This window comes from Neurospora crassa, linkage group I, assembly GCF_000182925.2.
Source record: "Neurospora crassa OR74A linkage group I, whole genome shotgun sequence".
In the NCBI taxonomy this organism is placed as follows: Eukaryota; Fungi; Ascomycota; class Sordariomycetes; order Sordariales; family Sordariaceae; genus Neurospora; species Neurospora crassa.
This window is the reverse complement of record NC_026501.1, coordinates 8,033,621-8,048,159: the sequence shown is the minus strand read 5'-3', so window position 1 is coordinate 8,048,159 and position 14,539 is coordinate 8,033,621. Positions and strand designations below refer to the sequence as shown.

General features: G+C 53.4%; 2 protein-coding genes across 3 annotated transcripts; one reads left to right on the top strand and one right to left on the bottom strand.

Annotated features, from left to right (window-relative positions):
• Nucleotides 1-11: 11 nt before the first annotated feature.
• NCU00550 lies at nucleotides 12-5,181 on the bottom strand. 2 transcript variants are annotated; one of them, XM_011394478.1, is made up of 5 exons: nucleotides 3,666-5,181; nucleotides 1,776-3,566; nucleotides 1,149-1,666; nucleotides 854-1,094; nucleotides 12-760 (listed from the first exon to the last, which is right to left on the bottom strand). In XM_011394478.1, the coding sequence occupies exons 1-5, from the start codon at nucleotides 4,528-4,530 to the stop codon at nucleotides 549-551; spliced, it is 3,627 nt and encodes a 1,208-aa protein (XP_011392780.1). In that variant the 5' UTR covers nucleotides 4,531-5,181; the 3' UTR covers nucleotides 12-548. The 2 variants fall into 2 exon arrangements, with proteins under 2 accessions (XP_011392780.1, XP_011392781.1); XM_011394479.1 differs by having other exon boundaries at nucleotides 854-1,666; nucleotides 3,666-5,179.
• A 673-nt stretch (nucleotides 5,182-5,854) lies between these two features.
• On the top strand, nucleotides 5,855-14,120 carry myo2 (myo2-like). Its single transcript, XM_959619.3, has 3 exons — nucleotides 5,855-6,879; nucleotides 6,950-13,252; nucleotides 13,314-14,120. Exons 1-3 carry the CDS (start codon nucleotides 6,424-6,426, stop codon nucleotides 13,809-13,811), a joined length of 7,257 nt encoding a protein of 2,418 aa, XP_964712.3. The 5' UTR covers nucleotides 5,855-6,423; the 3' UTR covers nucleotides 13,812-14,120.
• Nucleotides 14,121-14,539: the final 419 nt, after the last annotated feature.

Genomic DNA, 14,539 nt, shown 5'->3' with positions numbered 1-14,539 from the left:
CCAACATAACTCTGACAACGAATCTTTTCTCTCAATGCCGCAACCCCCATTGCCTATCCCATTTTTTTCTCTCTACCCCCCTATTTTGTTGCCACGCACACTCTTATAGCCATGACAGGGACGTCAACGGCCTGGAATTCTGACTGATTTCCACAGGGAGTGAGATCCCAGTAGGAAAGAAGGGGGTATAATAATTGCAAAATTTCCTCCTCTTGAATATGCTGCCCAAATACCGCTCAAACCTCTCAGCTGTACCAGGGTGATGCCAACACAGCGTCGGCTCCCATTATAGCCTATCCTGGGAAGCAGGCCATGCAAAGAGCAATTATGAGAGAAGAACGGGCCCCTGAACCCAAACCCGTGTCAAAAATGCTGCGAAGGGAAACACATTGGAAGAAAATGAATGGAACCGTGGATGCTTCTTCAAAGCAGGACAGGGTCAAAATGAAGTATCTACGGCCGGAATGGTGGGGCAGTTTAAAGCCACAATGTTTGTGATGATGGGATTAGAGCTGAAGGGTAAATGCCTTGAAATGGCAAGGGGGCGATCAAAGGGTTACCCCTTCCAACGGAAGCACCTTTGACCTATCCCCCAGGAAGCGAGCGCGGTATTCGATGATGCCGCGAGCAATCGCGTCGAAGTCTCTGACCTTCTTTGCACGGAATTCGTGAAGGAGCTTGCGAAGACCATCGATGAACCGGGTCTTTTGCTCGCCTTCGAATTCGTCGGCTTTGCCGAGCTCCAAGAGGATGGCATCGTCTGGTAGGTAGAGGGGAAGGAGTCAGCGCGCTGGGAGGGGGGAGGAAGGAGGTCTGATGTTAGCAGCCTACCACAAGTTTTGAGGGGACTTACCAGGAGCAACAATAGATTTAATGTGCTGGAAGTCGCACGTCTCGTCGCATTGTTCACCAGCAATCTCTGACGGGCAGAGAGGTATGGATGGATTTATCCTGTTACTGTAGGTTAGAGATCTGAGGCCACCGGAAACAGTGTCCTGGTAGCTCGGGTGAAATCGATACGCATGGAAGTAGCGCAGCGGGCTTTCGTAAGGTCTGAACGAGCCTGTCTTGGCCGTCGTCGTCTCGTGAGTCTCCTGTGATTTGGTTAACTGAACAGGGTCAGGGACCTCAGGAGAAACGACGTTTACATCTCTTGCAGGTTCCTCCTCTAGCTCCTGAGCAGCTTCACGAGGCTGAGCAACAACCGAGATTTGGTCTGGTAGGGGCGAACTGTCCTCGGGAGAGGACTCAAGGGAAGTAGGACTGGACGGAGATGAGTCGATGTCCATGGGCAACGTTTCATCAAGCTTGGCAGGCGTGTTCTCGCGTTTAGCTTCAGAGCCACCACGGCCAGCTTCGTCGACCGACTGTGATGGCGGAATGCCCTCAGACATATCTGTGGGCCGTCTGGCTTGGTCCAACTCCAACTCTTCGCCTTCATCAAGTGACATGGTGGATGTTGGATCGTCTTGTTCAACGGTCTCTGCAGGAACCGTTTCCTCTAGGGCATCAGCAGCCCGGACCGGGATGGAGGACAACGCTGAAGACTGATCTTCAGCAACTACAACGGTGCTGCCCGCTTTCAAGGATTCTGAAGGCGCTGATGAAATATCAGGCTTGCAGAAATCTGAATCATTGTGTAATTCAACGGTAGGATGGGCAGATACTGGAGAATCACCCGCCGGTTGTTAGATATAACTTCGAGCAGTACCAGGTAAAATGGCAATCTCCATGGGAATCATGCTCCAAATACAATCATCGCGCACATGACTTACCAGAAGTGGTGTCCTTATCTGAACCGTTCGACTGGGTGGGAACTTCCATAGTGTTGATGTCAGGCTGTTCGGGTTCTTCGGACAACCCATTGATCTCGGCTTCCAAGCGAGCTTGTTCCTCTCGCAGCTGCCTCAGCCTGTCCATCTTGGCTTCCAGTGCCGCCTTTGCAGCTGGACTTGGCTTTGCAGGTTCTGCAGTGCTTGGTGAGCTAAGAACAGGTGCTGCTGAAGCGGGCCGTAGGGGCGTTGTGACAGAAGATAGGCCCGTACAGCTTGTCGAAACCGACTGCCGAGTGATAGGCAGCCTGGATCCTCCATCATCTTTCAGTTCCGGGGTGTGCTCAGGCTGCGTAGGCGTTTGCGAACCCGCGGAGGACTTCTTGGCCTTCCTCTTGGCCTCGGCCTCAGCAATCTTCCTGCGCATTTCCTGAATCATCCTTTCTTTGACGTCGAGTTCCGTTTCTCGTCTTCTGATATTCTGCGCTGTTGCAGGTGGATTCGATGCCTGCAAAACGGGGAGCGGGCTTGAAACTTGACGCGACGGCAAGGTGTCTGTCAAAAGTGGGAAATCACGCAATGGCCCGCCACTCTGGAAGCTCCCATTAGCTGTCTGTGATGGCTGTGAGACATCAGTGGGAGACTCCATGTCCATATCTATGTCCATATCCTCGTCGTCTGAACCATCAGTCACATCGATTACCAGGGAGGTTTCCTTCCTGATTTGACCGAAAGGTCGTTTAGGCAGATTGGCTGCTGCTGAGGAGTACTCTACAAAATCAGCAGCCACTGGTCTTTTCCGCGGGTTCGCAGGTAGCGCAGGTTGAGCATTCGGGGTTCCAGAAAAGTGAAGGCCGGGAATAGACGGCACTGCCGTGGAAACATTGGCCTGGGCTTGAGGCTGGGGTACGCCATTTTTCAAATCGGTTGAGGCCGCATAATTAGAAATATGAGTGCTTGTAGCCTTGTCAACCAGACCTGGGGTCGCGATTTGTGGTTTGATGTTTGCCTGTCCCTGCTTCTGCGCTTCGCGAGACTTTTGCAGTGCTGCAATCTTCTGCTGTAACAAGAGCTCCTTGGGGCCCAGTTTGGGTTTGGGCGCGGCGGCATCGCCACTCGGCTTCTCTTGCATTGCCGCTGGCGCTGCCTTTGGTTCGGAAAATACGGGGTTCGATTGCGCCATTGCGACAGGAGCAGGTGCCGTTTTGGGGGCGGGCGCAGAAGGAGGTTTCGAGGCAGGGGCAGCTGGAGGTTTTGCGGCCTTCTCGGCCTTTGCGGCCATTAACCGCGCAATACGGTCTTTGCGACTTTCTTCTTTGCCTGGTTGCTCAGTTGTGGAAACGGTATCAGTAACGACAGGTGTCGGCTGTTGCTGTTGTACCTTTGTGGTCCGCGGCGAGGTGGGTACGGGGCTGGACACCTGTTCTTGGGCGGCCTTTGGCGCAGTTGTCGTTGCAGTCTCCGAGGCGGGCTTCGGTATATCAAGATGAAGGTTGTTGTAGAGCTTTTGGACGACCTTCTCATCAATACCCTCTTCTATATAATTCTGATATTTGACGCCCAGGGGTAGCAGACGCAATATGGCAAGCTGAGCTTCCTTCTGGACCGTTTGTAACGTTTTCGGCGCAGACGAGTTACCAGGAGCAGTTTGGGGTGCAGACACCGATTGTTCGGTATTTTTGGGTGTCGCAGAGTTGCTAAAGGAGGATGCGGCAAATTGAAGACCAGGAACAAGAGGCGCTCGTCCATTAGCATTACCGATCGCTTTTGTTCGGTCGGGGACAGATTGCGGTGCTGAGACTTATCAGCTTGTTGCATTCAAACCCAAGAAAGAGGCAAAGAAAGAAAGGTAGAAAAGGGAATAAAAAAAGGACGAACAAAAGGAGGTCCTACCTGGCATATTCTTATCGCCATTTTGCGGAGTCGGATTTCCAGATTGCAGCTCCCTTGGCGAGAGGAAAGGCGAGTAGGAGCCGGACCGTTCACGTGTTGAGCCAGGTACACCACCTCTGCCATCCTTCGCCGGTATTTCTCCCTCGTCCTCATCATTTCCATAGAAGTTCGCATCCGGAGTATCGACTGCGCTCGTGGGCTGGCTCTCGACAGGGGCCGGGATGGGCTTTGAAGCTTTCTTTATATTGGTGTTGACAGTGATGGGAGGGGCAGGCTCATACAGGTCCTCGAACTGACCCTCACTCAACTCCCCTTCTTCTATCTCGATCTCTCTCGTGACGCGAGCAGGCGGCTTGGGGGGAAGCTTCGGCGGGAGATTGGCGGGGCGGTTTACAGGCCCATTCGAAGAAGGTCCAGCAGCAACGGGTTGGCTTGGACCAGAATATCCGCCAAAGGCACGAGGCGCAGAGGGCTGCGTCGGCTGCTGAGGCATCATGGGCGGCGGCTGATAGTTCTGGAACGACGGCGGCGGTCGACCCCAGGGACTGGGAATAGGTGGGACGCCAAAAGGCGTGCTCGTAGCAGGTGGGCCACCAATTCCAAGGCCCGGGATTTGCATCGAGTTATAGTCAAATGCGCCCTGCGAAATGTTGCGATTCGTATCAATTCCGAATCCAGGCTGACCCGGAGGCGGGAACAATGGGGCGGCGTTATATGGAGGAGGAGCTGTAACGGGAGGAGGGACCGAGAAGTTCGGAGGATGCTGGTATCCGTACGGCGATTGGGGAGGCGGCTGGGGAGGCGGTTGGCCGTGATACTGGCCGTAGCCGTTGTAGGGTCCTGGGTAGGGGGGATATTGAGACATGACGGCGAGAGATGTCTGGAGGCAGCTATGTGGACTTTGTATGGGATTGCGCTAGCAATCGAGCCGCATTTCCCAGCGTCGACGCAAGATGGTCGTTGGGGCGCGGGTGGAGGAAGGCTTTTCCCTCCTTAGTGGTTGTCGGCCACTGCGACTGCCCAACTCACGATAGCTTCTTTTTTTTTGCGAAAGAGAAGATTAAAGGGCTCCGGCGCCTTCTTCCACTTTTTGGTCGATAGTCGCACGAGGCGATTGGAAAGACGCGACGGTCTTTGGTATGATCGGTCAAGCAGAGACTTGAGAAGTTCAGATGAAGGAGGGCGTATAGATTCCCGTCGTGCGGCGCGTGAAAGGGATGAATGAAGATGGAATTTCAATACCGTACACCCTACAATGTTAGTTCGACGACGGACCACAATCCTGTCCGTACGACTGCAGCTTTGGTTTACTCTCTGCTGTCGGGTCCCAAGGAGACATGCAATCAATCAGATAGCCGGCACGAGCTTCAAGAGGATGAAGGCGCGCGGGTTATTTGAGTTGATGGAGGTCGTTTCCTTGTCTGGAAACGTTGTGACGGACGTGGATCCCCAAAAAAAAAGTCCAAAGTTTGGGTTGCAGCGGGAAAGACTGAAGAGTTCAAAGTGCATGTGCGATGGCCACGCTTTTGGTTCAGTCGGGATTCGAGAATTTGGAGGCTTGTGGCCAACGACGACTGGCGGCGCCGCTTTCACTGCAAAAAACCCGCTAACCAGATATGGCCGATAAGAAGAGAGCACGGGCCATTCCATTTGGAGTGACATCAGGCCGTTGAGGTTGCGACGGCGGCGGAGCTGAGCCGACTCTCCATTGCTCACACCCGCGACCTGGGCTATGGACATTGGACACTGCACTTGAGGGCGGTCAGCGATGCCCGAGCTGCCCCTGCCTGCCCGTAAGTGGCTTGTGCTTCGGTTCAATTCTTATGTAGAGGTAGAGGTAGATAGCTCTAGTGGAACGAGCTGAGGGGTCCGTGGAGCGGGGAGCAGCACTAGAGGAGCACAGGGGAGCGTTTCCTTGAGTGAGCAGCCCAGCGCTACCGGGCCGGTCGCATGGCCCATGCCACAGCCACCCAATCCCACGGCAGTCGCTGCCCGCCCTAGGTAGCGCCAATTCCCATTGTTTACTTCCGGGCACTTGACACGCCGTGCGCTCTCCGTCCCAGGCCTCCACTGCCAGGGCAACCTCCGCCTACCAGGGGCATGGCCGCCAATCGCCAACCACGACGGCCATCGGCCACCTCAGCGGTGCCCCTGCTTCTCTTCCCACTTGTTGCAGCGGTAGCTCCCCCATCGTCCCCATCGTCCCCATCGTCCCCATCGTCGTCGACCGCCTTCCTGGAAGTTGTTTGTTTGCTTCGGCCTGACTGAGGTGTGGTTGGAGATCAAGCTACAGTACACACCTACCTCTCGTACTCTTCTCTCCAAGACTCTCTCTCCCCGACTCTTTCTCTCTTCTCAAAACCGAGAAGCCGATGTCTGGGACATTGGTTTCTGGATTCAACACATCTTCGTAATTGAATCTTGTCTCTTATGGGCGTCTTACTGCTTCCAGCTATATCGCCTTGTCTAATCCTACTTCCAACACGACTTGCTGCGTCCTTTTTGTCGCCTTCAGCTTCAATCTTACCTTAGCCAGCGCCGTGCAGCCTTTCAGCCTTTCAGCCTTTCAGTATCGTATCCCTCGCATCATTCGGTTGTTTACATGTCTGCGCGCAGTTCACCGACACCACTTGGAGCAGAGCAGAACATTATCGTTGCCAGAATCGCTAGCCCGAGCACGCTTTAAATGCGTAGCATTTCCATGGTTCCCTTCAGCCCTATCTAATCCTCACCTAGTACCCAGGGCAGCTTCTACACCATGTCGGTACGCAATAATCCTTTCGCGAGGAACAATGCCCCGCCGCAACAGGGACCGAATGCCCCTGGCTTGGGCAGGCCAAGATCCGCCATCTTCACGAACCCAGCGGCGCCCGTGATGCCCTCCGCCGGTCCAGCTGCTGGCGCTACTCCGCCTACACCGCCAACCCACATTCGCAGTCTTTCCCATGCCTCGAGCACGCCCACACTCGTCCAGCCGATACCGATACGCCCAGGGCAAAAGAGCTCCCTGCCCGGCTCGACTACCTTTGCCCCGTCCTTCATCAAGACGGACGACATGAGGAAGCATGCCGACATAGTCAAGGGAATCGAAGGCGAGGACTTCTCGGGCAAAAAGTATGTCTGGCTTAAGGATCCCCAGGCAGCCTTTGTCAAGGGATGGGTCGTCGAAGAGCTCCCAGAGAACAAGCTGTTGGTCCAGTGCGATGATGGAAGCGTAAGCATAGCCTCTCTATGATATGTGCTCAAGGCGCAATGTTCAACCAACTGACTAACTCGCCTGATAGCAACGGGAGGTGGATGCCGAAACGGTCGACAAAGTCAACCCGGCCAAGTTCGACAAGGCTAATGACATGGCCGAACTGACCCATCTGAACGAGGCCTCAGTCGTCCACAACCTGCATACGAGATACCAGTCCGACCTCATATACACATACTCCGGGCTCTTCTTGGTTGCTGTCAACCCATATTGTCCTCTCCCCATCTATACCAACGAGTACATCAACATGTACAAGGGGAGAAACAGGGAGGACAACAAGCCCCACATCTTCGCCATGGCCGACGAAGCTTTCCGCAACCTTGTTGATGAGCACGAGAACCAGAGTATCTTGGTCACCGGCGAGTCAGGTGCTGGCAAGACGGAAAATACAAAGAAAGTCATCCAATACCTGGCCGCTGTGGCGCACCCAGACCCTTCGGGCAGGACTAGAGGTTCTCAGCATTCGAATCTGTCGGCGCAAATCCTCAGGGCCAACCCGATCCTAGAAGCCTTTGGTAACGCTCAGACAGTGCGAAATAACAACTCCTCGAGATTCGGCAAGTTCATTAGAATCGAGTTCTCCAGCAATGGCTCAATCGCGGGTGCTTTCATAGACTGGTACCTCCTTGAGAAATCTCGAGTGGTCCATGTTAATGCCAACGAGCGCAACTACCACATCTTCTACCAGCTGCTCAAGGGCGCAGATCGGAAGCTTAAGCAAGAGCTTCTGCTGGATAGCATGGATGTAAAGGATTTCACTTATACACGGGATGGTCATGACACCATTACAGGCGTGTCTGATAAGGAGGAATGGGATTCGCTCATTGAAGCCTTCTTGGTGATGGGTTTCTCTGACGAAGAGCAGGTCGCAATCCTCCGAACGATTGCGGCCGTCCTCCACCTGGGTAATATCACCGTGGTCAAGGAGAGCAGATCGGCCGATCAAGCGCGGCTTAACCCTGATGCCAAGGCGATTGCCGGAAGGGCTTGCAAGCTTCTCGGCGTACCTTTGGAACCCTTCCTCCAGGGTTTGCTGCATCCCAGGGTCAAGGCTGGTCGGGAATGGGTCGAAAAGGTGCAAACCCCAGAGCAGGTTCGTTTGGCCATAGACGCTCTTGCCAAGGGTATCTACGAGCGAGGTTTCGGCGATCTTGTAGCGAGAATCAACCGCCAGCTCGATAGGACCAGCATGGGTCTTGACGACACGCGCTTCATCGGTGTTCTTGATATTGCTGGCTTCGAGATTTTCGAGACCAATAGCTTTGAACAGCTCTGCATCAACTACACCAACGAAAAGCTTCAGCAGTTCTTCAACCACCACATGTTCGTTCTCGAACAGGAAGAATATGCCAGGGAACAAATCGAGTGGAAGTTCATCGACTTCGGAAGAGACTTGCAGCCCACCATCGACTTGATCGAGCTACCAAATCCGATTGGTATTTTCTCTTGCCTCGACGAGGACTGCGTAATGCCCAAGGCCACCGACAAGACTTTCACTGAGAAGCTGAACTCCTTGTGGGACAAAAAGTCGCAAAAGTATCGGCCTTCTAGGCTTGGACAAGGCTTCATCTTGACTCATTATGCTGCCGAGGTCGAGTACTCGACAGAAGGGTGGCTGGAGAAGAACAAAGATCCACTCAACGACAACATCACACGTCTCCTGGCCGCTTCCACCGATAAGTACATGGCCAACCTGTTTTCCGATTGTGCTGATCAAGATGATGAAGCTGGAGCTATGCGTAGCCGCGTGAAGAAGGGACTTTTCCGAACTGTTGCGCAGAGACACAAAGAGCAGTTGTCCAGTTTGATGACACAACTGTATTCTACTCACCCGCACTTTGTGCGTTGCATTATTCCCAACCACAAGAAGAAGCCAAAGCAATTCCAGAGCCTTCTTGTCTTGGACCAGCTTCGTTGCAATGGTGTGTTGGAGGGTATTCGTATCGCTCGAACTGGTTTCCCCAACAGGTTGCCGTTTGCCGAGTTTAGACAGCGTTATGAAGTTCTTTGCCCGAACATGCCCAAAGGGTATGTCGAGGGTCAGGCAGCCGCAAGGATTATGCTCGACAGGTTCGGCCTCGACAAGTCACTGTACCGTGTCGGCTTAACCAAGGTCTTTTTCCGCGCGGGTGTGCTTGCCGAATTGGAAGAGAAGCGCGATGCCATCATCACCGAAATCATGGCCAAGTTTCAATCTCTGGCGCGTGGCTACATTAAGAGGAGGATTGCCTACAAGCGCCTTTACAGGGCAGAGGCAACCAGGGTCATACAGAGAAACTTCCAAGTCTACCTAGAGCTGAGCGAGAATCCATGGTGGCAGCTCATGGTCCGCATGAAGCCTCTTCTCGGCGCCACAAGAACTGCAACAGAGGTCAAAAAGAGGGATGAAATGATTCGTCAGCTTAGTGACCGGATGAAGCAGGAAGCCATGGATCGACAGAGGCTGGAGGAGGAGCGTCGCAATGTTCATGCCGAGATGCTGCGAATCCAACAAACCCTCGAGAGCGAGCGTGCTTTGGCGCTTGACAAAGAGGAAATCTTCAAGAGACTGCAGCTACGTGAAGCCGAGCTTGAAGACAAACTGGCGGGCGCTTTGGACGACCAAGAGCGCATGGAAGAGCAAATGGACGGTCTCCTTGAAGCCAAGAAGCGTGCTGAAGTCGACGTAGAGAAGTATCGGACACAGCTTGAACAAGCCGCTACCATTATTGGAAGGTTGGAAGATGAGAAATCTGAACTTGCAAACCGGATTGCGGATTTGGAACGTCAAATTGTCGAAATCTCACAGAAGCAGTCTGAGCGCAGTGAACAGGAAACGGCACTGGAAAACGAGCTTAAGATGCTACAGAGTCAACTCTCCCTGAAGGATCGCAAAGTCAAGGACCTAGAAAGCAAGCTGCTCAAAATCGATCAGGATAGCGATGTCAAACTTCTGGCCACCGAGAAAGAACTTCAGATTGCCAAGAGCAAAAATGAGCAGCTGACTACAGAAAACACCCAGTTCCAGCAGCAGCTTACACAACTCTCGAAGACGTCAACCAGTTATGAGGACCTAATTCGTAAAAAAGAAAGCGAGCTTGCGATTCTCCGCTCAGAAAACAAGCAACTGGCAACGGAGAGACGGAGCATTGATGATCAAACAAAGATGCTTGCTTCCGAAAGGGAGAAGGCCGCCGAAAGACTCCGGGAAGTCCAGGCTGAATTGACTGCCATGAAGTCGCAACAAGCTCAGCTGATGAGGGAGGCCGAGGATGCCAAGAAGCTTCTCCAAGCTCGTCTCTCGGAAGACGCTCAGGCAGACCAAAACCGCCAAGTGCTTGAGGCACAGATCAAGGATCTCAAGGATGAGTTGTATAACGCTCAGATGGAACTTAGCAGGGAACGTCAGTCTCGTGATGATGTCCAGTTGCTTGGTGAACACAAGTATCAGACCCTCAAGGACGAGTACAATCACCTTAATGAGTCCAAGATTACAATCGAGAAGGAGCTCTATGCCCAGCAGGATACGCTCCGGCGCGCGGTTGAGACTCGTACAACGCTTGAACAGGAGCGGGACGATGCCCGCGAAGAAATCCGCCGTCTTCGTAGTGCCATGACCCAGGCCGAGGAAGCACGGCGTGAGGCCGAAGTGCTCGGAGAGCGAGCAGCAACCAAAATCGCGCGAGAACGCGAAGAGAGTCTGCTCAAAGACCTCGACGCGGCAAACGACAAACTTAAGTGGTACGAGTCCGAATGCGCCAAGTTAAACTACCAAGTTGAGGACCTCAACAAGGTGATTATCGAGTCGGGCGAGTTTGGTCTCAAAAACGATCAGGCAAAGGAACGACTTGAGCGGGAACTCAATACCGTGAGGAGCCGACTGGCCGCTTCTGAGAACGACAACCGCGCCCTTCTCAACAAGTTGCAACAAAAGGGCCTCGAGATTGCAAGGTCCGCATCAAGAGCCGGTGAAGCATCTCGAGCTCAACTCGTCCAGGTACAGCGCGAAAAAACTAGAGTGGAGGAACAAAATACCAAACTCAACAAGCAACTGGGAGATTCTCAGGTCACTGTCGCCGGCTTGGAAAAGAAGGTGGAGAAATTGCAACTCACAATCGAAGACCTGAACCACGAACTTGCAAGGGAAACACAAGCCAGCCGCAATGCCGAAAAGCTATCGTCGAATGTTACAGTTCAGCTAGCAGAGGCGAATAGGACCATTGAGTCTGAGCGGCAGTTGCGTACCCAAGCCCAAGGTACAGTCCGCACTCTCCAGTCAACCTTGGATGCGCGTGATAAGGAGCTGATTGAGCTTCGGGCTCAACTCCTGAGCGCGCTGAAGACGGTCGATCCCGACACAGACGACACTCATGTCCAAACCGAAGGTGCAAGTGCCAGTGAAAGGTTCCTCAGCAAGAACTTTGATCTTGTCCGGAAGATTGAGGACTTGCAGCAGAACCTTCGTGTCCAGACTACTGCACGCGCCAGTGCCGAAGCCCAGCTAGCGGACCTGAGGACTAGCAGGAATGACTCCCCGACCAGGCCGCGGCTCGAGGAAATCAGTCCTAACGAGGCACCTTTCACCGGATCACCGACGCAGAAGCGCAAGACAAACGGACGACACCACTCCAATGCGTCCACTTCTCCTCGTGAACGTCGTTTTACAAACAGCGACTCGGAGAATCTCCATGATTCTGTCCGTTCGGACCGCACGGCAGATATCGTCAGCTTCAACACTCGCATGGATTTCAAGGCTGAGATTGAAGAGCTACAGAATCAGCTTCAGCTTGCACAGATGCAAAACCGTCATCTCCAAAGCCAGCTGGAGCGTACCGCGTCGGGTGAAGAAGACGCATACCTCGACGAAAGCCCACAGCTTCGGCGGGTGCAGAAGCTTGAAAAGGCCAACAACCGACTTCACGAACTCCTTGATGATTCCTCCAAGAAAGTGTCGGCTTTGGAGAAGGCTCTTCGCACCGGTGAGCTGTCGCTTCGTGACATCCAGACCAGGTCTCATGAAGAAATCCTCGACTTGCTTAATAGCCAGGAGGACTCGCGACGGTCACTCTTGCACAGCCACAAGGATGCGGTTGCAGAGCTGACGGAACTCAAAGAGCACTATGACAAGGTACGACACGAGCGTGCCAAGCTTGAAGTCGATCTCCGCGACGCCAGGTCGGATCTCCAAGAGATGTCGCTCGCCAGGGATCAGGAGGCTGCAAGCCGGAGCCAACTACTCCAAGAGTTTGCGGACCTCCAGATTCGCCTGGATGCTGAGGCGTCCAAGCTGGCTGACGTAACAGCAAGCCTTAACCTCTATAAAGGTCGGGCGGATGAGTACTTCAGCAAACTTGAACAGGCAGAGATTGCCGTTCTCAAGGCCAACCGGGCGGAGGCGTTCGCTAGAGCGCAAGCCAAGGAAGCGGAGGACAGCTGTGCGGAGATGATGTCGGAGAGGAAGCGTCTGGATACAATGATTGAGGATCTGCAACACTCGAACCAAAGGTTGGAAGAGAAGATTGAAGACATGTCGACGGACCTTGCCGCCGTTACTCAGGCCAAGAAGAGGCTTCAGCACGAGCTCGAAGATTACCGCAACCAGCGTGCTAACGACATTGAGGATAAGGAATCGAGCATGGAGCAGATGCGCAAGAAGTACCAGGCCGAGTTTGCGACACTGGCCAACGAGCTCGATCGGGCCCGCGAGGAGAAGCTACGCAAGCAGTCGGAGATTACGAGACTCCGGGAAGAGCTGGACGAGCTTCGGTCCAAGTGGGATGACGAGGTCCTCAACAGCTCGACGTGGTCTAAGGAGAAGGCGCGGCTGGAGGCGACTCTCTCGGACGTGGTGGCCTCTCGCGACGAAGCTGTCAGCGCCCACAACGAGGCTCAAAGCAAGATTGTCACGCTCCTTGGCCAGGTACGGTCGCTCCGCTCGTCTCTTGACGAGATCACGGCTGAGCGCGACGCCCTATTCCGTGAGAAGAGGAGCATCGAGGCAAGGCTTGAAGAGGCCAAGGCTGGTCTCGATGAGCTGGCCAACAGCGAGAGCCCGTCGCTGCGCAACGCGGCGCACATGGACAGGGAGATCCTAGAGCTCAAGTCTAGCCTTGCTCAACAGGAAGACATCGCTGCGGCTGCCGTCGAGAAGATGCGGCGCGCCGAGGCGCTTGCTGCCGAAGTCCAGAAGGACATTGCTGCTGAGCGCGAGAACAATGCCGATTTGCAGAAGCAAAAGGTTACTCTCGAGAAGAACTTTAACGAGCTGCAGATGAAACTCATTGATCTTGAGACCAAGGGCTATTCCACTGCCAGCCACGACATCAAATTCTTGCACAGCCGCATCAAGGAGGTAAGTTTATACGGAGTAGTCCTTGCTTTCTTAGCATCAACAGCTAACTCATCATCACCAGCTTGAATCCCAGCTCGAAGAGCAAGAAAACGAGCGCAGCAAATCCCAGCGTTCCGTCCGCAACGTCGACCGCATCGTTAAAGACCTGCAGTCCCAGATCGACCGCAAGGACAAGCAGAACACGCAACTCCAAGAAGACGTGACGCGCATGCGTGACAAGGTTGACAAGTTGCTCAAGACCATTGACGAGCTGCAATCCTCGGAATCGGCCAATGAGCTGTCAGCCCGTCGCGCGGAGCGTGAGCTGCGCGAGGAAAAAGAAAAGGCCCTGAGGCTGGAGCGCGAGCTCGAAGGGTGGAAAAACCTCCGCATGGAGAAGGGCTCCGCTATGGGCGGCGGCGGCGGCGGCAGCGGCAGCGTGGCAGGAAGTGTGCTGGGTAGTATCCGGGGCAAGAGGACGTTCACAAATGATAATATGCAGATGGATGGTGTGATTGAGATTCCGAAGAGGAAGAGCAGCATTAGTAGGGCGCCGAGTCTGACGAAGGGGTTTATTTGAGCTTTGAGGTGTCTATAGGGATGAAGATGAAAACTTGTTGGTGGTGATGAGAAGAAAGTGCAAGGGGTGTAATTAAGTTGGTATGGTGGAGAGGGCAGTCTCTAGACATCTGGAATAATTCTGTTGGTTTACTTGTCCTGAAGAAAGCTGAGAAGCTGATGTTGTTTAAAGGCCGATCGTGTGTTAGGAAGGGGCTGAGAAGGGCGGAATTAGGTGGTTTCTCTCAAGACGTTTGTCGTACATATAGCTGTTTGCTAACTTTGTATGTTAGTTGGTGTATATGATGAAAGTATTGTGTGTTAGGTTGTGTAGTGAAGGGACTGTGCAAAGCTGCTATACTATCGTGAAAGTGCCGTTATGCGGTCGTTGCGAGTCTAAATGATGATGATGATGATGAATCAAAGCGGTAATCTGGAAGACGTCAAGCTCAAGGTACCCGCAGAAGTCACGAGGTCACGGCGATTCACTTTTTTCTTTTCTTTTTTTTTTTTTTTTCTTTTTTGCGCGCAGGAAGATATGACCGGGCTGTCAGAGGTTTTGCCAAATGCAGTTCGCAAGCGTAGCAGAGCGTGTGCGCAGTTGTTGGGCACCTTCAACCCTGCCGTTCGGAACCCTAGGTCACGATATGATATAAAGTGGTGTTGTTACAGAAACAAAGGGCATCGTGGAGAGTGTTGTGTGTTGGTGCATAGGATATCTGTGTACGTCTTGCTCAATCGTGACGGTAT